A 24832-nucleotide genomic window follows, 5' to 3' on the forward strand; every position below is an offset into this window, starting at 1 on the left:
AAAAAAAATAAATCCAGGGGGTAAAGGGGCTGGAGGGGAAGAAAGGTATTTCAGACTTAATAATCAAAAAAGAGATAATGATTTTAGCAGCAGTGTGTAATCCAAAGTCTTCAGGTAAGGTTTTGAACCTGAGATTCAAGATCTAAAAATATCAGAGGCAGTATGGTGGTGTGTCTTGTAAGGCTTTCAGACTGTCTAATGCACGAGGAAGCATTGGAATAATTTTGGTTTGATGGCCTTCCACATTTCTTGTTGGTTATAGTTACTGTGCTAATTTTATGTCCAGCATTTGCCCAAAAGGAAAGATGCCAATAAAATGATGTATTCATTATATAAGTATTTTAATATGTTTTTATCAATACTTGCTTGAATGGATTGCCTGACATTACATTGCAGAATTTTTAAGTCCTACCTTCAGGCAAATCTCATGCTTACTAGCAAAAATGAAAGTGTGAAATGCTTTTTAATGTATATTTAACAACAGATAGTCTTGTGATTACTGATGTGTATTCTCTCTGGATTTTTCCCTTGCTATCAGAAGGCAATGTTAAGAGACAACATTTTTACACATTTATGCTATTTACATCCATCAGATCCTTACTTTTTTACATATTTTTAACTGTCATTTGTAAGAAGGCTACAAATAAAGTAATCTCTCAACTCGAACCATAACAAGGTTGCAAGCTTGCAATCAATCAATTGCCAGTAATAGTCCAGGAAAAAACTGATTAAGGTAGAAGTGTTATGTGCTGTTTTCAACACATTTTGCCTTGCATCCAAGTTTCTTATGACATGGTCTATAAATGGTTTCAGTCTTTTATCCTCTTGTATTTAAGGAGCAAATCTATCAATTGTATTTATTTACTCTTTCTAATAGTGTTACCATTTAATAGTGATTAAATTACAATTTTTTGTATTATACAGTGGTGTGCACAACAGTTCATGTTTTACTAATGTATTCTAAACAGTAGCATTCTACAGAGATCACTGTTATTAAAATAAAAGTACTGAAAGCATTTTAGATCACAGAGTCTCAAGGTCTACATTTTGTGTACTCTGACACTATTAAACTCAGTCTGGTTTTCTAACTGACTAATTAGAGTATTTACATGGATAGAAAGTTTATGTTGTTTGGTCAAGTTCTATTAACACTGTTTGCATCTTGTTTTTTGAGCTTAGTGTTTCATGTTCAGGCAGCAGAGCACCTTCTTCAATAATTATGCAGAATCAATAAGCTTTTCTTTGTGTTTTGTCTTTGTTGTTTCTTTGATATGGCCTCTAGGATGCTGCAGGCAAGGTGCTGGACCGCTGGGCCATCATGTCCAGGGAAGAAGAGATCATTACCCTTCAGCAGTTCCTGAGATTTGGAGAAACTAAATCTATCGTGGAGCTGATGGCAATTCAAGAAAAAGAGGGGCAGGCTGTGGCTGTGCCATCTTCAAAGACAGATTCAGATATAAGGACTTTTATTGAAAGCAATAATCGCACCAGGAGCCCAAGTCTCCTTGCTCACCTGGAGAATAGCAACCCTTCCAGCATTCATCATTTTGAAAACATCCCAAATAGCCTTGCATTCCTGCTTCCATTCCAGTACATAAATCCAGTCTCTGCTCCACTGCTGGGGCTGCCTCCAAATGGCCTCCTGCTGGAACAGCCAGCAATGAGACTCCGTGAACCAAGCCTTACGACCCAAAACGAATATAATGAGAGCAGTGAATCTGAAGTTTCCCCTACGCCTTTCAAGAATGAGCAAGCATCCAGCAGGAATGCTTTGACTAGCATCACAAATGTGGAGCCCAAAACTGAGCCAGCCTGTGTCTCTCCTGTTCAAACACCTACGCCAGTCAATGATTTATCGAAAACAGAACACACAAAAAGCTCATTCCGAATTCACAGAATGAGGAGAATGGGGTCAGCCTCCAGGAAAGGAAGAGTGTTTTGCAATGCATGTGGCAAAACTTTCTATGATAAAGGTACTCTTAAAATCCACTACAATGCTGTGCACCTGAAAATCAAGCATCGATGCACTATTGAAGGCTGCAATATGGTCTTCAGCTCTCTCAGAAGCCGCAATCGCCACAGTGCTAACCCAAATCCCCGCCTCCACATGCCTATGCTAAGGAACAACCGTGACAAAGATCTAATTCGTGCTACATCAGGTGCCGCTACTCCTGTCATAGCAAGTACAAAATCCAACCTAACTTTAACAAGCCCTGGGCGTCCACCGATGGGGTTTACCACTCCCCCTCTGGACCCAGTACTACAGAACCCTCTTCCCAGTCAGCTGGTCTTCCCAGCTTTAAAGACTGTCCAACCTGTTCCTCCTTTTTACAGAAATTTACTTACTCCTGGAGAGATGGTGAGTCCTCCAACTTCACTCCCAACCAGTCCCATAATACCAGCTGTGAGTGGCATGGAGCAGCATCCCCCTCCTCCTTCAGAGTCATCAGTACCTTCAGTGTTGATGCCCACCCCAGAGCCCAATGCAGACCTTGCCCCCAAAAAGAAGCCAAGAAAGTCAAGCATGCCAGTTAAAATTGAAAAGGAAGTTATTGACACTGCTGATGAGTTTGATGATGAAGATGAAGAGGTGAATGACAGGAGCACAATGGTGAATGACATTGGTCATGACAATCACTGCCATTCTCAGGAGGAAATGAGCCCAGGCCTGTCTGTTAAAGACTTTTCCAAAAATGACAGAAGCAGATGTATGTCCAGACCAGACATAAGAAGGGCAGATAGCATGACATCAGAAGACCAGGAGCATGAGAGAGACTACGAAAATGAGTCAGAGTCATCAGAGCCCAAATTGTGTGAAGAATCCCTGGAAGGCGATGATCGCCTCCATGAACCTGGTGAAAAATCTATGATGCACAGTGACCGACCAGATGAAAACCACAATGACTCTTCCAACCAGGATGTCATTAAGGTGAAGGAAGAGTATACAGACCCTACATATGATATGTTCTATATGAGCCAATATGGACTGTACAATGGAGGCAGTGCCAGTATGGCTGCTCTTCATGAAAGTTTTGCTTCTACATTCAACTACAGCAGCCCTCAGAAGTTCTCCCCAGAAGGTGAAATGTGCTCCAGTCCAGACCCCAAGATCTGCTATGTTTGCAAGAAAAGTTTCAAGAGTTCCTACAGTGTGAAGCTTCACTACCGAAATGTTCATTTAAAAGAGATGCATGTCTGTACAGTGGCTGGCTGTAATGCTGCGTTCCCATCACGGAGAAGCAGAGACAGGTCAGTAAATATTAATTGATTTTCTGCATTATTAAATGCATTGAATTATGGAAGAATAGGCAGTTTAGGATATATGAAGAAATAGAGAGTTGCACAGTAATGGCAAGTGACAACTGTGTTCCCATGACATTGAAAGAGATTTAGCACGTTGAGATTTTCATTGTTCCTTGGCATTCAGAATGGTATATATTGGGCCATCCTCTTAAGTGACTGCCTAGATAATAAATGTCATTATACTTTCTATTTCCTGTGAACATGTATATAGTACTTCTGTTTATAAGCTACAGCCCTCACTACCTTTATTTTCTTTTTCCTATAACATTTAAAACAAGGAAATCTTCTATTAAGTGTATAGTAAATTATATGCAATACAAATATCTCCATTGCATGCATAACAAACCATAGAACTAGGAAGGAGGGCAGAGTGGATGGGTGGTTGAATGAAAAGATGGAGGTAGGTAAAGGACTGGAATTATTTCTATCCTCATAGGGTCATACAAAAGCAAACAAGAAGCATTAGAAGGTTGTTCTTTACTATTTAAGTTTTAAAACTGGGCGCTATATTGTAGTGAGAGTAAGTCAATATTAAGCATTAGAAAAATCATTGTCAGTTTCTTTAGTAGAACCTACATACATCTCTATCCACTATGGTCATTTAGTCTACGTTACTACTTTCTGCATGTGAACAACGGCCTTCTCCACCAGTGGAAATTATGCACATTCAGAGAGAAGAGGCTTCCCTACATATTTTTAAGATCAGTCAGGGTATATTGTGCTGGCCCTTCAGATGACATCATGCCTGAGCTATGCTGCATCAATACAAAAGCAGGTGGGCTTAAACAGAAGCAGCTGGTCCATAAACTTTAGTTTAAGGGGGTTTTTTGTTTTGTTTTGTTTTGTTTTGTTTTGTTTTGGGGGTTTTTTGGGTTGTTTTTTTTTAATAGACTGTTCTTTTTGATTCCTGAGGTGAATATAATACAAATAGAATTTGTCAGAGTGATACGATAACACAAGTATTTCATACTTGTGGATAAAAATTCTCTCATTGTATGATCGTACTGTCACATAACAAGATCTCTCTGGTTCATGGAGTAATGGTGAAATTGGGTCACCTCTTTTCCTTACTTGTGTTTCATATTTTTTCATTACGCAGTAAAAATTCAGCAGACACAGGAAGGAAATTAAAACTAGCTAAACATTTCATACACAGCTCCTGATTTGTTTTTTATTTTTTTCATTGAAATTGATGTGGTTTGAAAGGGAATGTTTCTTATCCTATAAAATGAAAGCAAGTTAGTGTTAAGGATACTGAGGAGCCAAAATCACTGTTTTGATCAAGAGTACCATCCCCAAACATCTCATGTCTTCTCTTATCGTTTATGAAATCCACTAAACCGAAAAATGTGAACAAACATAAGAATACCAGTTCAAAACACTTAAGAAGGACAATCTAGGAAGCTTGCATTTCAGTAGGTTAAACTACTAGATACAAAGCAGGTAGATCTAAATTAAAGAGTAATTTTCTTGCTGTGTGCTGATAAATTTTATGAGTCTTGAATTTGATAAGGGAATGTGAATCAGTGGCATAATCTATGTTAAGATTAGATGTGTTAAACCCCTTTCAGTTCCTGAAACCATAATCTTTGTTAGTCAAGAATTTGGTTTGGTCAGTCTGTTTCCTTAAATGAATTATGAAAAATCAGTCATGTACTACACACAACAGCTTTGAATCAAGCATGTGATGCAAGAGCTGATTAGCTTTAGGATGTGGAACTTTATGCAGTGTATTAAATTTCAACTGTAATACATTGAAAGATCAAGGTAGTAATAAAGTTAGCATAGTAAAGATTTAGATATTCTAAGAGTGACTGTGATGACATGCATAAAATTTTTCCAAGACAAAAACCTGCATATAGGACACGTATTGAATTTTTTTGTGATATACATAGGATACTACTGTTAAGCTTATTGAAAGAAGCATGAAATAAAAAACTGATTTAGCATCTTAAATTGCAGGCTGCAAATTTAAAGATAAAATTATTATTTGCATATTATTTTGAGTGGTGTAATGGACAAGGCCATCTTCTTACATAATCCCATTAGTAACATTCAGAATATGATTCTGTTATGTGTTGCACCTGGGACAAAAGAAATTTTTTTGTATATTATATTCTTTAATTGTAAAGATTCAATAAAGGTTCTGTAATTCAAAAACTTCAAAGGTGTGGTACAATTTGCGTGCCCTACTAGTTTTTATTAGTTGTTTATCAGTTTTGGCTTGCAACAATAGTCAGGAAATGCCATTAAGACCCAGGAAATCCTCCCATGGTTCAGGATAATTTTTTTTAGACACTTGAGCAGGATACATACACAAAACTTCCCTGGGCTATCCATTTTTATCTGGAAGTGCCATGTCTAGAAATGTGCAGAAATGCAATCATATGTACAGCATGTCAAAGAAAGCAAGTGAGAGATTTAAGTAACATTTTCTAATACTCATCAAAAAAAGGACAATTTTTTTGAAAAAACTTTAGGAATTGAAAGTTAAATCAATATATTCTCTCCCCCCCCTTTTTTGTGGTGTTGGTTTTTTTTGTTTTGTTGAGGGAGTGATTTTTGTTTGTTTGCTTCTTTGTTTGTTTGTTTGGGGGTCTTTTGCAAACTGTTTAATTACCCCCAAAATTTTTCCATTACATTTGTTTTAGGTTTTTTTCTCATCGTCCTTTTGAATATTTTTTTTCTTTTTTTTTTTTTCTTGAGAGAGTATATGCAATTCCCAGTTTTTCAGATTATGGAGACCACCAAAAAGATAACTAGATAACTAGATTAATAGGATTGAAAAGTGAGAACTTCTTCCAACCACTTAAATCAATTTCACTTAAAAACTCAGGAGCATTTTGCTAACAATTGCTGTATGAGAAATAAGGGTTAGCTACCTACAGCACATAGTAATAACTCCTGGATAATATTTGAAATGGATTTGCATCCCATTTTGGACTCATTACAAAAGTCTCTGTGATTTGCCTGTGCTATGAGTCACTCATATAATCTTTGATTAGCTGGAGTGTCTTTGCTTTGAAAATTACAATGAATTTTTTTTCCAGTACTTTCAGTACTATCTCTGTAATGAAATCAGAGCTCTAGCTATTCCATAGCTTACAGTATTGTGAAGTTTTAAATTTTTTTGTCATTTTATTAAGTCTATTACTAGCATTATATTAATTATATTACTAATCTAGTTAGATATCTAAAACTCACAACTCTAGCTATGTTCTGTAATAAAATACTAGTTTAAGTGGAGATAGATAACATTGGCTGATTATTTTTGTTTCCTTTAGAGGCATCTGATTTGGCTTAAGTCCTTTTCCAATGCAATTCTAGTTAATCAAATGTTAATCAAATATTCCCCCTTGTACATACACAAAACATATCACATCAGGAGCAAAAGCAGTGCTGCTTGGATGAAGGAGGGGTTTTATCTATGTCAGAGCTGCAACCCCCTTTTTGCAGAAAGCATCCTGTAGCAATTTGTGCTAAGGTTGACCAAATCTAGCTTTATTATTCCTACATCATGCCTGCTGAGGTCAACACTTGCATAAATATCCTTCTGCCTAGAGTGTTGGAATATCCTCTGATATCTTTGGCCAACCACTGCTAATCTTTGCAAATTATGGTCAAGATCACCAGAAGATTTTAGAGTCCCACTTCCCACGTGTTTTTTTTTCAGTTCAGGAGGAAGGAAAGCAAAGTAAGACTTCTTTTCCTTACTATCAAAGACCCAGAAATTCTATTATCCCTTCTAAAAATTAAACAGTATTCTTTTCCAATAATCAAACTCTGTTTAGCCTCGATATTTTTAAAAGCATCTATTTTCATCATTCTTCTGAGTTACAGGTAACATCACTCATTAAATCACCCTTTATACCTAGATTTTTTGGTCTTTTCCTCAGAGTAGTCTTTCAGACTTCATTACCTAGAAGCACTAGACTTGGGTAAACCCCGTTTTCTTCCATAGTTCAACAACCACTTCCTGAATAGCTGTTCATCCATTTCTGTTCCTGTATTTACTTCAGATGTCCTTTCTTCTAAAGACGTGATGTTCAGGCTAAATCTTGTTGCAAAAAGACAATGGAGAGTAAATAAGAAAAGAGACCATATTTAAAATTTTGCCAGAAATATAGTCATAAGCCTCCTTTTGAATGGGAAGACATATTTTCAAGTAACTTTTTAAATGGAAAAGAGATGGGAAGAAGATGCATTCCCTTGAGGACTGACCAATTGAATGGAAAGATTTGTCCTTGTGGGTTGAATTCTCTCTGGAGTCAGAGAAGATCTTTCCTGCAAGTGAGAAGAAAGGGCCAATGGCCACAGTAGTCAGTTCTCCTGGGATCTCTTTCCCAGCCTCATCTATGAGTTTTATCTCAGCCCACACTGAGTTTTCCTTACAAAGAGATGGGTGTAGTTAATCCTTGAAGTCTGCACAGAGGTGCAGCTGCTCAGGGAATGATCCTGAATAGTGGATGAGACAGGTGGATGGGAGGAGGGAAGAATTATTTCCTGACCAAAGGGAACAGCAATGCCAAAGTTTCATCTAAGTCTGAGTTGAAGAGCACTTTCAGAAGTAAAGGTCTGAAAGGTGCAACTTAGAGTGGTTGGCTTGATTTTGGTTTCTCACCTGTAAGACCCGAGAATTTTGTGGTCAAAGCCAGTGATGAAACAGGTGGCACGTGGACCTTTTGCCTTCATTGCATCTTGCTGAGAAACAGGTTTTTTTTGTTTTTTTTTTTTTTTTTGAGGAGAAATAGAGCCATCTTCTCAGTTAGACTTAGCGCATGCTAAATCCCCATTTAGCATGCACCCTGTATGGACACTATTAAAATCAGTTTAATTAGGAGGAATCAGTTTAATTCAGAGGAACAAACCAGAACTTTTCATTTTGTCTCTCTGCTACTTAAGTAGGGACTATTCATTTCTCAGGTTTGTCTTTTAGGTTTAAGTTTTCCCAAAAACTGAGCATGCATATGCATGTGCATGTGAGTGTGTGTGCATGTGTGTGTGTTCCACAAGATGGGAAACGTAATTGAGGCCCATGAATAAATTTAAAAACAAAATAATATCTGCTCAGGGTGACTTATAAATAAATGTGAGGCAACTATTGATGCCAAGTGTGATCATGCCATTTGATTGCAAGTTAAATCAGTCCAGATTTAAAAATGTAAACTCCTTGATTTGTATGGAGCAAGACATCTGTAGGTGGTTTATTAAAACCTGCTGATGTTTCCAGAACTAAATTTGTGCAGATATGGGCCTCTGGGTAGCTGTATGGAAAAAGCAGAGACATTTTGTCTGGTTACCTGACTTCCGACCCTTGTACAGGTGTGCTTGAATAAATTAAAATCAGTTACCTATGATAAGCCACTGCAAACATTATCAAGGGAAGTGAAGATGTGAGAAATCTGTTATCTTCCTCCTGTTTATCACCTCCTTGACACAACAGTACCCATTTTTTAATCATCATCCTAGGCTTGGAATCTTCTACAAATAACTTTTTGGAGAATTATTTTCCATAAATGCCCTCAATTCCAGCTCCAATAAATATAATACTTTGCATCAGTCCATTATAATTATTACTGCATTCCCCAAATATAATTAGCTGTCATATACAACTTGAATTTCCTCCAATAAGAACAAGAAAATCTGTTTTTAAGACATTGGATGTTTGATGAACCATTTGTCAAGAGACAAAAATTGTATCTGATACATTTTTAAAAATATAAACACATTTTACATCTGTACTATTGTTTCTGGACGTAATGCAGTTCACAAAGAGACTAGCTGCATATCCAATACAATTGAATGAACCATTAAGTTTTCTCTTGCAGAGACGCTAAGATGTGTGTCATTGCTAATATTCACATAACTCTTCCTTACCCAAGAGAACCTGTATCATAAAGAAACATTTTGTGCCATCCCTAACACAGATCTACTGATCTAACATCTTCCGTGGGTAGTCATGTTGAACACAGACTGACTGTCATATTGCATACTCACCAATCTGAACAGAAGAAGCAGAATTAAAGCTAGAGTGCATATTAAAAAAAGTCTTCATAAGATGTTTAAATAGATTTTAATAAGATTTTTAACTTTAAAAGAAAATAAATAAATTGAAGCATGAGTCTACTTACGTGAGCAAATATTGAAGAATCAGTTCTGGTGTGGAGGGAATTTTTTTCCAGCTACATACAGTCACTTATTTGGGATTTGAATTGGAGGTGGTGATTGTTTTATAAAACAACGTGCTGTTGTTTTCTTGTTCTACATTTTCTTGTTCTGCTTTGGTATACAAAATTATGTCACTTAGAGAGGGAGAATACATTTTTTTATGCAGTTCAAGAAGTTTCATTTTTATGTGAACTTGCAAAAGAGCCAAGATCTTTTCAGTGACCTAAAAAGTTTATTTAAACAAGCTGCTACACCAGGATTAACATAGGTGGGAAGCATAAGTAAAACACTGAAAAGCCAAAAGCAGAACAGGTATTGAGCAATATTTTTGCCTGGTATTTATTGTGATAAATAGTGTAAATATTGAATGTATTTTGTCCCAAGTTTCCTGCATAAATTCTGTGAATGAGGCTATCTGGGAAGACAGGATGGGGAACATGAAGGCCTGTCATAATATCCTGGTTGCCCTTAGGTTCCTAGAAATTACTGGAAGAACCACAAATTTTCCAGAGAGTGGGAGACAATTATTTTCCATTCATCTGAGTAAGTGTAAAGCTGTTCCCCATTTATGAAGATGTCCCATCTTCCCTAGAGTCTTTTGGAAGTGGTTTAAATAAAACATCTACCCACATGAGTTCCTGCAGGGAAAGCCTCTAGCTCTTCTTTTATACTTAAGAGCAGAAGGTTTTAAGATTTCTGCTACAGTAAAGGAAGCTGTACTTTACAGATAGAAGATAACACCAGGACACTGCATCCAAAAGTCTGGGTGGAACAAGACACTGCACACTCTCAGGTGCAGGAGTCTGGGGAGAAATAATGAAGGGTGAGGGAAACAAATTTGTGTCAGGAATAGCTGTGTGTTTATTGCCCTTTGGATTTACAGCTTTCAGTGAAGGACAGACAAACTCAGGCAGGTAAATGCTGTTGTGCATATAATCATGATCCATTCATTTGTCAGCTGTGCATGTCTGTTTGAAAAGAGAAACTTTCAATTCAAGAAGTAAACTTTTCATCAGATCTTATACCCTGACCAAAGATTATTAATAGCTGAGACCATTTGCTTTTCCCCATAATGACGATGCTGCTCTTTCCCCTAGATTTGAGCTGTTTCATTCATTGGAACATGAACTGAGTGACTGTGTTGGGACATATACGAATTAATGTGAGTAAGAAAATTGGTGAGGCAAGTCTTACGAATGAAAACAAACAAGCAAACAAGCGCACACACACACACAAAAAACAAAACTGAAGGAGGGAAAATTTACCATGTGTAGATGCCTCAAAATAACTATAATGCTTTGTTGAATGTTAGTGTGCCAGTTCTATCAGTATATCTAGATAGAGGTTGACATTTCAAAATATATTATGTAGCAGGTGATCAGTATAGTAAAACAAAGATAATTTGGATTACTATTCTATTCCTTTTCGACAAAATACATCTTAGCTACTGAGGCAGGTGAGACAGGAGAGTTTTCCACTGAAATACATCATAGTGAAAGATGTTACTCAAAAATAGTTGGCAATTAATGGGCTCTGGGGAAAAGAAACCCAAAATTCAACTTCTCTAAATCTGCAACTTTTTTTTATGATTATACAAGCTGCTAGTCATTAGCAAATATGACAGGGAGTAAAAGCAAATTTGTGAAGTAGAGTCTATCGTTTCAGAAATATACTGTTCATTTATAAAATATTAGTGGTAAAGCTGAAAATACTGCTCACTACTTATCTCAGGGTGATTCTGAAGGAACAGACACAGAGTTATGAGAGTTAAGTGCTCCCCAGTTTCAAGGAAGAGACCACTGTGTAGGCACTGCAAGTGCAGTGCAAAACACTGTGCACAGCTTTTTACTACCCCTTAATCCTCACCAGCAGTACTAGAAGTTTGCTGTCCTTTGTCTCTTCAGGCAAGCAGTGCCATACATCATGTACCAGTATTTGTGGTGCTATGCTGTAGTACCTCAGTACCAACCACTCATTCACGTCCAGCACGTACACATAAAACATTCTCTAATGGTACCTTTAGAGGAACCTCAGATGATCTTTTGGGACCTGAGGTAACATAAGAATATCTCAAGTGAGATACCTCTTATGGCTCATCACAAGTTGAAATTTTAATGGCAAACACTGGATAGTTCCTGACAATAGTTTTAAGCCCACTACTTCTAAAAAAAACCTAAGGCTTTTTGTAGTGCTTCCTGCTTTGCAGCAACATCTTTTAAATGAGGAGTTTGCCATGTGCTAAGAACACTATTTTTTTTAATTATTTTTTTTAATTAAGAGTCTGTTTCACATTTAAGCTTGCCCTGAATAGCATTGCTTTAAAAGATCTGTCTAAGAAATAATTTAACATTTTTGCCATGAGGCACCCTCAAGCTTCATATAAATGGACCTGGAAGAAAAATGAAAGAGTTTTAGATTTGCCAGAAATGTATGCTCCCATAAAAGAGAAAGAATCGTAGGACTTTGTTGGCATTGTGAATAAATGTAAAATGGTTTGTTTTGTGTGGGGAAAGCAGGGGAAGAGAAGGAAAGAATAAGATTGTAATAAGAAGATATTTTTTGCTGTCACTTTGGTTTTCTATTTTTTTTTCCTTTCACAAAGTCTCAAGCTGTATGTCTGTGTCAAACTATGAGACTAAAACATAAAATGTAAATTATAGGGTTTATAAGTTGCAATAACAACTTATTCCAATGTTACTGATTTTTTTTTAGTGCTTTACAAACTTTATGCTTATTTGATTAACTAGGGAAAAATGTTTTACATTTCCAGTTCAATACATTTTTTTCCCTTTCTTTCCCTCTTCCTCCCTCTCTTCTTTTCTTTGTTATGCTGGAATAAGAAAGTAATTACAGTTCAGCCACTTACAACAGAAAATACAAATGGGACATAGTTAATTTTGCTGCCTGTAAACCTTAGGTTGTACTATTGTGTTTTACACACAATATGCAGAAATAAAAATAGACCAAACGTATATGTGTGCCTGTGGATGAGTGTACTGAAAGAAAGACATACATTATGTTGTTAGATAAGGATGTAAAAATACAGTGGATAGAAAGAGAACTTGGATTCCCTCTCAGATGGCAAATGAGCCCTAGTTTCAAGATGAAGATGCACACAGACATATACAATATATATATATATTATATTATGCAAGACTGAGAACCAAGATTTCATGAGGAGGGGCCCTGGCAGGAAGGATAACAGATCTTGCACTGATGTCTCTCAGGTCTGATAGCCAGCTAGGGGAACGGCACTAATTCTGCAGCCTTTTTAGTCTGTTCTGTCACAGAAGGGGCACTGCTGGGTCAGTCAGCTCACTAGTAATTGTGTTTTACAGACTTCTAAAGCAATTGGCTCAGTCAGTCCCAATTCAATAAAAGTGTAGAGCGAGAGTGAGAGCACTTTTGTTCTATTTTTTACTTGAAATTATTTCATTCAGCAGTCTGTCTTTTTTATTACCAGGATTTGACATTAGCACTCCAAGCTATATTAGCATCCATTTCAGCAGTTCAGTAATGGTATTAAAAAAACACTTAACTTCAACGGTGAATGGTTGTATGACAGTACCATAAAAATCCACATTAAAAAAAAAAAACTTATGTATTTGTCCCTGCAAATTATTTTTCACTCATTTAACCACTTCAAAACTACACTCTCTTGACTGGTGTTTGCAGGAGCTTTAGCAGCAAGGAAGGCTTGTAAAGGGACTGCAATTGCAGCAACAATGGCATAAAGAGAAAAATTAGACATTTGAAGAAGAAGAAAAATATGATAGGAACATGCAAGCACACATACATATACAACAAAGACCTTTCATTTTGAGTGGGTGCCTGTCATTCATCAACTGAAGTGAGATTTTTAAACTCAAATCACTCGAGGTAAAATCTTTGGCATCTTCCAGATTTCTGGGATTTAATTTTGAACCCAGCACTCTCCAAGCTTGGGACGGCAGCCTAACTATCTTGGCACTGCAGCGCATTCATAAATGACTGCATTAGGTTCTAAATTTTGATTAAACATTCTGTAATTAATCAATGGTAGACATGAAGCAGTTGGCAAGGTCCAGAGCTGCAAAATGTTTAAGACATAAAACATTACAAAGTAATTAGAATGTGCTCCTTCAAGAGAAGGATTGCCTTCAATAAAGAGGTAAATGATAGCATCATGTTTATTGTGGACGTAGGCAGCCAGTGCAATATGATAAACTGCAGGAGATACACGTATCAGTAATCATCCACATTATTAGTGTCATTAATCATAATTCTAAAAATATGACAGCAGCAGCCAACTTTTTGACCAATTTTGCCTCTGCCTGTTGGCCGTTATAACTTCACTAATAGACTGCAGAGCTCCTGTGCGTGGCAGTTTGCATTGAGAATGGAAGGTTAATTATATTTGAGCTGCTGATTCCTTCTCTCCTCGGAAAAGACTGAGCACTTTGACAATCCCAGGAGCTCACTGCTGTTAAACCAGTAAAAGTACTTTATTGAAATTTTCTTTGTTGGTCAGGAATGAGTAGATGTTTCAAATGAGATATAAGCGCCAGGCTGGGATGGCCGCTAATGTTTCTTCCAAAATAATCCTTGGGCAGCAAGCTGAACTTAGATATCTTTGCACATTCTCCTGTGAATGAGTAAAAAGTTGAGAATTTAATAAATGCTGACAATAGCATGTATGGAAGAATGTCAGAGGATTGAAATTACTGAGGAGTTGGGGCATCAATGAAAGGATGTTTTAGGATAATCAGCTATCTGTTGACCTGATAGTGGTCCTTGTTTAGTAATATAAAATTACTAACAGTGGTACCCTATTGAAATGCTACATCATATTTGGTTTTATAGTTCCTCTGGTGTTATATAAATAAAACCAGCATTTTTAGACAAATAAACATTATGAATGAGAATTACTAAAGCATTTTGATAAAAATAAATGGTTTACAGATTTGCTGTGGCACCTGAAATTGTACAAAACTATTCCTGGACCTCAGGTTTTGTTATTAATTTGAACTTGAGGTTCAATCAATAAAGAATCTGTAAATCTCCTAAGCAAACCATGAGATAATGTATTGCTGTGCATGAACATCTGAGAGAAAAGATTGGATTGAAATCAGAGCTAGGGGAAAACCAGGAATTCTACCTGAATTTTGTCTTTATTTCTGCATAAGCTGAAACTGGGAGTTCGGTAAAATTCATGAGTGGCATGCTGAACTTTAGGGTATGTTTCTCTAAAAACTTGCAAAGTTATCACTTTTGGCTGTAGCAGTAAAATTAAATGAAGGATGAAAACTTCTGATTGTAAAACTTGGATCATATAAAATTTAGATCATTTAGGTTTGAAAAGAAGTGTTAATGCATGTATTCTTCATCAATTCAGTATTTTTTAAGGGAAAATACGCTTTGTGTTAAGGAGTAGCAAATACCTCAACAGAATGGATATGAATACTTCACGCATGACTGCAATATACTGCACCAGCTAAACTTCTCTGTAGAGCTTGTGTAAATTGTAGAAAAAGCTTTGGAGTGATAGACAGTAGTGCTAAGCACCTGTTATGCCCATCAAAGAACTTTCTCATATGTATAATGACTTCTTGTGCATGTAACATTCTGACACTGTTAGTTCACTTAGAAAATATTCTGTCCAATAAATCCTCTTACTCTAAACTTTCTCAACCAGTCTGGATATTAGACAAGAGTGCTGGCTATTTTGTAATGAGTCTGTTTTGCTTCCAGGCAGCTAGTAAAGTGAGAGGTTGAAGTGTTGCAACACAGTTTTGATAATTTCTCAGCAACTTTGGCAAGTACGCCAGTCACTGTGCTTTTTGTTTGTAAGATCTTTTGATCTTTAATGGACAACAATAGTAATATATTAAGAGTCCAACATAACCTCAGTGCTTCTGAGTACACACAACTGTTGTGAACGTGTGATTCTGTTCACACCATAAGGACCATTTCACTAAACACCTCAACAGGTATGTACTGAATTATTGGACCTTTCAAGAGTCCCAAGCCTGACAGATAGGGGTTCTTTTATATTTGGTAGCAAAAATTGCCATCAAGTATCAGTTTCATATTTAACCTGAATATTTGCCTGCACAGTCAGTCCTGCCTATCCCGCCTTCCTAAATGCTATCACTGCATTAACATTTTTTATGCATTCCATGGTGATGATAAATTGTTTTCTGACTCTAACTGTGGATTAAGTATGCAAAAGGCATGTTTGCCACTGCCAACAAACCAATAATTCTCGCTAACATCTTCAGAGTTACAACATTTATAAAGTTGCAAAGTGGAGTAAACAAACCATCTGTTTGGCTTTACCATATATGTCATGCTCTCTTATTAGCATATTACAATTCATTTAGTAAACAAATTTGGTGATTTTGTTCATGTCAAAGTTAGAGGGAGCTTGAAGATGATTAACATTCCTGGGACAGGCACATTAATACATTGCTTCCTCTGCAAAGTTAAATGGCTTCTCAGGAGAATCACCCCTTGTTGACAAGATGAGACTGTCAATTTTGTTTGCCTGCCACATTAGGGGCCGTAAGGGGATGGGAAGCTCTGAGAAAGAGGAGCAGTGTAGGCAGCATAATTCACTGTGAATTGAAAAAAGAAGTCTAATTCTGATAAATGGTCGACCCCAATACATCCTACCTGTTATTACAACAGACGTGCCGTATCTGTGCAGTAAATTAGTTAAACCCCTAAAGAGTTTGATAGGAGCTTATCTTCAAGTGAATAATTTGAGTGTAGAGGGAGCTGTCTTCGTGACCAGTGTGAGTGATTTGTTTCATATTGAAAGGGATTGAAATGACTGGGCTCCACATCTTTAATTTGCAAGAACTTGCTTGTCCTTTATTTCCTGTATTTAATAAGCAGTGGGTTTTTTTACTTTTTTTTAATAGATGCTGAACTGTATTTTACCTTTTGAATTTTCTTCCTATGAAAGGTTAATATTTTTCAGATTCTATGCAATTTCAGGCCTCAAGAGCTGATGCTATTACCTTGTTCATGTAGAAATGCCATGGTTTTATCAGGTAGTATAGTATTTTTGCTTTGACTCTTTCTAAAATCTACCCTCTATATCTACTTTTCTCCTTACACTCAGAGGCAAATTAAATACCATCAAATATATACGTAGAAGCACTAATGTACAGACTTGAACTTTGTCCCTGTTCAGATAAATGTGAATTTTATAATTTAGGTCAGATCAGGATTTCATACTGTTACTATCTTTGCTTAGATTTATGGATTTTTTTTCTTTTTAATTAAAAAAGCCCAAAATAAAACAAACCCTCTGTCAAAGACTGCTGATAGAATGGCAAAATTAGAACAGTAAGTGAGAAGATAATTTCTTTAACAGTTTCTGTTACTAATTAAATTCCAGGAACTGTTTATTCTTGATTTTTGTAAGCAAATGGGAGAAATTATTGCTGCTTCTTTCTTGAAGAAATATCAGAATTGAGGCCATATCTTTCTCATAAATATGTACACTGTTATATTTAGCCAGAGTCTTACTTTCTGGTTCTTTGATTTTAGCTACATGAAACTCAGCACTTTCAGCCTGCAAAGATTCTGAGAAAGCATAAAATTGTGGGTTTACTTTCCATAGTGTTCACCTATTCTGGGCCCTTCTGTGAATTTCAGGCTTAAACAAGCAGGAAAGGGACATGAAACTGAGGTAAGATCAGATTATTAAATTATGTTAGCAACTAAAATAATGTGAAAATTTAAAACAAAACCAAAAATCTTAATTCTGTTTGCCATTGAGGTGAAGAGAAGCAAAGAAAACTTTCCTTTAACATTTCATTATAGGTACAAATATAGGCTGAATACTGAGCTGAAGAAAAAGTCTCACAGGAGGAGTAATGAAAATTTCATTTTTTATATTTTAAACCAGATTGATAGATCTTAGCTGTAAACTAAGTACAGATAGGATAGCTTTTATGGGACCTGTACAACTAGAGCAGTAACTTCCATATCCAACTTTAATAAGAGGTTCATCAGTTTGTACATAAATCACCAGCCAGTTGTGTTCCGGTCTTTGATTTTCTAACAAAACCTTCTCAAATTGCTGAAGATTTTGTGTTTTCATGTTTTGTAACCCAATAGTAACTTCTGTCTTCTTTAAGAAATAAATGTAATATCACTCAGAAAAAACTTAATTAGACAGAAGATAATTTTATGCTGTCTTTACATGCATTAAGTCTCAAAATATAATTTTACAGTGTTGCTCAATGCTGGGATCACTTATTGATCTTAAAACAAAGCTGACCAAAGACTGATGGCCTCCTGCTGTCATGGTCTGTTTGTGATTTCTTTTCAGTGTTAGAATGGTAGTTAGGGCTAGGTGGTATTAATTTATCAAATCATGTGTTTACCAGAAAAGTCACCTTCAGAATATCTGAAATGTAAGAAACTGGGATGGTGGCTTTCTTGGAAACATAGGAAGAACGGTTATGGCTGCGTACAACTGGAAATGTGGAAATAGATAATTTCAGAATTTTGATGAACAATACAGTTTACTTTGATGGTTGACTGAGATCTTTATCAGGGAGCTTTTTCACTTATAGTCACGCAAGAAGTAGTAGCTAGGACATTAACATCAGTTGGCTTGGCTTTTCTGTGTCACTGCATCAAGCAGTGGAAAGTGGGTTTCCACAGTCCCTAACTGACTGCCCTAACAACTGTGCATCTCTTTCATTCTCACTCCCTTTTTCTCCCTCATCCCGTAATATTTAAGTATAATCATACATTCCTCTTGCTAAAATAATTATACTATATGCTTAATTTTCAACAGCCTGTCCTGTTCTGAATTGTGAACACATTCAACCTAATTTTTCATGCAGTTGGTTTTGTGCCCTCTTTAATGCTCACATCTAAATAAACAGCACTCTTTTAATCTGAATTCTTTATCTCTGCTCTGTGCATCAGAGATGAGATTTGCCCTGGTGCAGATGGGACTTCAGCTCTGAGTGCATCCAAATTTGGCCTTGAGTCATCCATAGGATTCATGCCTATTTCTATACCAGGACAAATTCTACTCTGATAAATCCCTTCTCACTCACTTCAAAATGAAATTAAAAGACTGACTAAATAAATTTAAAAAAACTAAACTGAAGTGGCCATTACATTTTTTCTTTCCAACAAATGGTCAGTAAATTAACAAAATCATATTCCTTGACAAGTGTAGAAGGAAACTGCTAAAGAGATCCCAATCAGGATTTATGATCTGTGTAAAAAGAATATATATTTGATTGACCATATTTCCTAGGCTTATACTCCGCTTCCTTCTGTTGGTGCATAGTGCATCTGTCACTAAGAAACTTTCAAGTAGTAGGTGGGGTGTAACCAACAATGAATTCTAGTAAAGAAAGAATACTTCCATGAACTTTGCAAGAGAGGGAAAATACTACCACCAGTGGGATCATGCCCAGAGTCAGGGAACTTCTGTAATTGTTACAGGATTCTGCATTGTGCTGCTACTGAAACTTCTGTCTGAAAAGTCAGTGGTGAACTCAGAGGTTGACATTTCACCACAACCACAGATCTTTTATCATTATCAATATTTTCCTCACAACGGATGTGCTCCATTTTATGGCCAAATTCACTCTAGAGAGATTTGCACACACTTTTGCCTTCCATATAAGTAATTAATTAACAGTAACTTGAAAAGAGTGGTATTTATGTCAAAAAATCAGATATTCTAGGTCCTAGAATTTGCTCAAACTTCCTTGCCACAACAAGCTACATTTCAAAATGTTTTGGAAAAACACCCTCCTCATTTTTATGGGTATCTGACATGTAGTACAGACCTATTCTTTGCTCCAGATAGTATTTTCAGAGCAAACCCTCTTCACCATCCCTTGTTGCCTAGGAACTGATAGGTATAGTAACTGAAATACAGTGAGATATGCCTTTAGTTAAACTCATTTGATGGCATATTTCTGTCTGGAAGACTTCAATCACCACCAGTTGTCTTTATACAACATTTCCACTGTGAGGATCAAATGCCATTCTGGTAGTTGATATACAAATGAGCAATCTAGGAAGTCCAGAGGCTTTCAAAGGATTTAATTAGGTAAAATATTTTATTTCATATACATATATTTATTTCTCCCAATAATTTATGTTCTTTAAGTTCATTTCCCTGCAGATACAGCAGCAGTTGTGGTGTTGCGAATTACACCGGAGATGGCCTTAAATTAGCTACCTGAGGTATGAGAAGTAATGAAGCCATGGCAAGCTGAAGTTCAGCAGGTTTTTGCATATTTTGCTTCAAGATTTCTGTCTGTTTGATGGTAGTGTTCATGCATTGGCACAAATCACTCTGCCCAAGCCGTGCCTGTGCTTACTCTGGGACCATTGTTTACACATACCTGGGAGCAGAGGAGGAAGATGTAAGGAGCTTTGTAAATCACATCAGGGAACAGAATAGCTGAAGCAAGAAACTTTAGGTGTCATGGGGAGGAGCAGATGAACAAGATGACAGGTGGTTAGCACTGGCTGAGGGCTTGTAGGGGACTCCTAGGGTTTGGGAGTGACAAAGCAGAAGAGAAAGGGTTGGATTAGGGTGGAAAATCTCTGTTCAGTATGCAAAAGGGGTCTGAAACTTTGGGGTTTTTAGTAAGATTTCAAAACTTCAGTATCTAAATAAATGATTTTTTTTTTCACAACTCATACCTCTTGCTCCACTAGAATGTTTTCACATATGATATTTAGGGACAGTATTAAGCACAAGTAAAATAGATTAAGAAATGAATGTAAAAGAATCAATTCTTTTGAACTGTGGTTGCATAATGGAAATCGACTGCTATGAATGAACCTATGTTCAGAAGTTATGAACAGCAGAGCTAATGCACTGCCATGAGTTCATCTTTATTATTGCATTACACCTGAATCAATTGATAAAGTAGCTTCTTTTTAAGGCTAGGAATGGCACTTAATTGAATAAAAGTCAATGTAATTATATTAGGAGAATCCAACAGTACTGCTGACAGCGGAAAAGGGACACTACTGAGCAGGGTGCCAGAACTGGTCCGCACATTTCTGCACATCGTTTGCCTGACAGATATTATGGGCTGGTACATACTTTAACTAGATTACTGATTGTTACTGCTGTAAGTGAGAATTTAATAAGGGAGGCATCTCTTCTTATCAGAGCATCAGCAGAGTTTGCATCCTTACACTGGTCTTTCTCAGAATGGCCTTTGTCTATCTGGGGCTTGGTGTCCCCTCTTAACATGGCAGTTTATTCTTATTTCTTCATTTAGTGAATGCTGAAGTTTTTTTCACTGCATGCCTGACTGTTATTTTTCTCAGCAGAAAACCAAGGAAATAGTAGACACAAATGCATGGAAGCTACAGTTACAGTTATCCTAACTAGCTCGTATGCTGAAACAAATTCCCATCACACAGGAGTGAAGAAGGAGAGAAGGGGAGAAATTACAAGTACACACATGAGTACTTTATGAATAGTTTGCAGTTAGCCTTATGATGATTAGCATAAATGTGCTTTTACGGTCATTTAATAACTCTGGCCAGTGTGGACAGGCCTTCACAGTAAGCGTTTCCTGTACTGCACTTAGCAACTTAACATGGAGCTATATTCCATCTGAAACCAGGAAGGCAAGGGACCATCAGGACTACTGTTTATCATTCATGTATATGCACTGCATGCATCTATTCAGAACTCTTTTGTGGATAATAATGGGTATGGTGTGAATATGCTTTGATTAATTTGCTTTATGATTTCTGTATTGTGTGATTGAGTCCGTATCCATCAGGACAACAGTATAAGTGATATTACAGCTGACAAAAACCAGGTTCATAATCAAGACTTTTTTTAAAGTCTGTGTTTTATTGGTTTCAGATTTTTTCAGAATTTTTTTAACCAGATATGTCTGGATTGGAATGTGAATTTGTTCTCTCTCTCTCTCTCTCTCTCTCTTTCTCTTTCTCTCTTCTCCCCCTCCCCCTTTCTTTCTCTTTTCTCTGCTCCTCTCTCTCTCTTTTGTGATCTCAATTTAGCAAAAGATTAGAAAGCTGATCTTATCACAAGGTAAGCTCAGCCTTCCTAAGTGCAGTGTGGGGATATGCATTATTACACTTCCATGCCTCAAAAAAGCAATGGTGCTATATTTGCTTGTGTGAAAAGAGTATTTCCCATGTGGGACAAAAGCAAGAAATACTCTCCACTTTTTCTGCCCTTGCCCATACCTCTCAACTGTCTCTCATTAGGACAAAAATCCTCTGTTCTAGAACACCCCCTCACTGGAATAATTGCATCCCAAGCACACACAATTCAATTAAATTATATTTCAGTATCAGTTTTATGTCAGAGAACAGTTACCTGCATTTGCAGGTGAATGGGACAAATTAGTTTTATTGCTCTTTGTTTACTCCCTTAAGTTATGTGCAACAGATAAATGAATCATAAAGTAAGTGTTAGAAAATTACAGAAATTTACTCCACATCAATTTAATCTTCCTACATTTGCATTTGTTTTATTTATTTACATTGTATTGCTGTACCCTGTTTGGGACTTCCGTTGGTTGAGAGGTATGTTTCAAAGGGTATCTTAAAATAAAAGCTTCCAATAAGGAAATATTGCTAATAGCTATTGTTCCTCTTCTCCCGTTTTTGTTAATGAAGGACCTGAATGTCTGTAAAATATTTGTAAAATATTTGATCATTGTTATGTCTTCCCTTGCCAATTTTGTACCTAGTGCTTTTTGCAAATTAAGCTATTTCTATGTTAAAATTCTCTCTCTCTCTCTCTCCCTCTCTCTTTCCCCACCCTCCTCCTGCTCCCCCCCCAACCTCTTCTTTTCCCTCCTACATTTGGGCTCTGATCTGCAATTTATAATGGGCAGACAGACTGGTGAGTCTGCATGTTGTAAATTGCGGGTTTGGGTCCTTAGCTTGCAAAGAATGTTATGCAGTAGAACTTCGCTAATTCTTTTTTTGCTGACTCAAAATTCAAGTCACCCTCCAAAGAAACTGAATAAATATTTGTCATTTCCTCAGCAATGCTGCACATTCTGAAAACTGAACCCTAAAGTTTTCTATTACTGAAAACTTTACACTGATTTCTCTACACTTAAGCACTTCAGCAAAATGAGCATGTTCTGCGTTCAGAGGTCTTTGATATCTGTCATGCTTGTTGGTTGCATCATTAATTCAGAAAATGCAGTTTTAAAAAGAGGGTTTCCTGACACTACTGCAAATCAGTGAGGTTCTACTGCAGTGGATGAGTAAAGCCAATGCCAAAAGCGGAGAGTAGAATGCAGTTTCAAATAATAGGCTATTTTACACATTTACTAACCCAAAAGTTTACATGTTTGCAAATGTAGAGTTTTATTTCTTGAGAGCAAAGGCCCAGATCCTGTAGAACACTTGAGAGTCTTCTAATTTACAGCTCTTGGGATCTGGTTTAAAATTCACCTCCATCACGGACAGTTTTCCATTGTCTTAATATCTGCAGTAACTTCAGCAAATAACTAAACCAAACCATGCTTAAGTTTTTTGATTGATTTGGGGCAAAGTTCTCACCGCCATTAATAGGAGTTTTTTTACTGGACATTACACTGCTTGAGTCAATCAGCACTGCATGCAGACAGTACAGGGAAAAGGACAGGGAGGAGTAGCAGTGACAACTTAGAAGGATGAAACCACTAACTTTGGCTAAGATTTTCAGAAACCTACATGTAAATTTCAAAGACTTGTTCTCTTAAACGCTTCAAGTCTTCTTCATCTTGGTTTGGCCTGATTCTGAATCCCTTTGCCCGAGAATTAAATTACTAGAATCAGGACCTCTGACAATGCCTTATTCGGTTACCTTTATTTTACTCTCCTCCAATATTTCACTTACAGAGTTATGTGAGTGTGTGTGTATATATATATATATACATCTTTTTACGTATGTATGTATGAATAAGTATCTAAAGACATAGCTAGACACACATTAATATATTCCATATATTAATATTTTTGCCTCTTGAAGAGAAAGAAAGTCAGCAGGGATTCAGGAATCAAGAAGAGCATTTTGTATTTTCTGCTAGTACAATTTATTATTTTTTAAATTTCAAATAAAAGGGCTGTAGCTGCTGTTGGAGACTAATGTTGAGGTGCAGCAGCTAACACAAAAAACACTAATGGGGAAATTTGATTGTTTTGTTTAGTTTTTGTGTTGCAATTTGTCCACTTATAGAAAACTGAAATTTCAAAGCAACATGGATAAAGAATATTTTAATGAAAAATTATCAATAAATCATAATTTGGATTTTGTGCTTGTTGAATGTATATTTAATAAAAAATACTGTACATTTTTCCTTTTCTCCCTTCCCTCTTCCTTTCCCAGACACAGTGCTAACATAAACCTGCATCGTAAACTGTTGACCAAAGAACTGGATGACATGGGCTTGGACACTTCACAGCCTTCTCTTAGTAAGGACCTCCGCGATGAATTTTTGGTGAAGATATATGGCGCTCAGCATCAGATGGGGCTTGACATAAGGGAAGACACCTCCTCGCCTGCTGGCACTGAGGATTCCCATATGAATGGGTACGGCAGGGGCATGGCAGAAGACTATATGGTACTAGACCTGAGCACCACCTCCAGCATCCAGTCCAGCAGCAGTATCCATTCCTCAAGAGAATCTGATGCAGGAAGCGATGAGGGTATTCTCCTGGACGACGTCGATGGGGCAAGTGACAGCGGGGAATCTGCCCATAAAGCAGATGCCCCTGCCTTAGCTGTAGGTATGGGCACCGATGTCCCAGGATCCCTCATGTTCAACAGTGTTTCGGTGAGCAACGGTGGGATAATGTGTAACATTTGCCACAAAATGTACAGCAACAAGGGAACCCTCAGAGTGCACTACAAAACAGTGCACTTGCGAGAAATGCACAAGTGCAAAGTCCCTGGGTGCAACATGATGTTCTCCTCTGTCCGTAGCCGAAACCGGCACAGCCAGAACCCCAATCTGCATAAAAACATTCCTTTCACTTCAGTAGATTAGGTCAAGGATGGACACAGCATAATGCCAGCTCTCAGAGAGGGCCCACCACATCTGAACTGCCGTATAGAGTCTCCCTTTATATATATATATATATATATATATGTATATGTATATATATATATATGTATATATATGTATATATATATATGTATATGTATATATACACACACACACAAATATACATATATATATATAATTTTTTTCTTTTCTTTTTTAACAAAAGAAAAAAACACCAGGTGCTTTTTCCCCTTTCTTGGTTGTTGGGGTTTTTTTCTTTTATATTTTTTTGATAAAAACAAAAACGTAGGACCTTTAATTTGGGGGAAGAGACCCTTCAT

At 36.8% G+C, this 24832-nt stretch overlaps 1 protein-coding gene across 3 annotated transcripts in view; it reads left to right on the plus strand.

Annotated features, from left to right (window-relative positions):
* BNC2 (basonuclin 2) overlaps positions 1-24550 on the plus strand; it is a 322874-nt gene extending 298324 nt beyond the window's left edge. For all 3 annotated transcript variants that reach the window (XM_039729959.1, XM_039729958.1, XM_039729960.1), the window contains 2 exons: positions 1283-3249; positions 23834-24550. In XM_039729959.1, the coding sequence (XP_039585893.1) occupies positions 1283-3249; positions 23834-24494 (2628 nt within the window). In that variant the 3' untranslated portion in view covers positions 24495-24550. The remainder of the gene's footprint in view (positions 1-1282; positions 3250-23833) is intronic.
* The last annotated feature ends 282 nt before the right edge of the window (positions 24551-24832 follow it).

Source organism: Passer montanus, unplaced genomic scaffold (assembly GCF_014805655.1).
Source record: "Passer montanus isolate IOZ18808 unplaced genomic scaffold, ASM1480565v1 scaffold7, whole genome shotgun sequence".
In the NCBI taxonomy this organism is placed as follows: domain Eukaryota; kingdom Metazoa; phylum Chordata; class Aves; order Passeriformes; family Passeridae; genus Passer; species Passer montanus.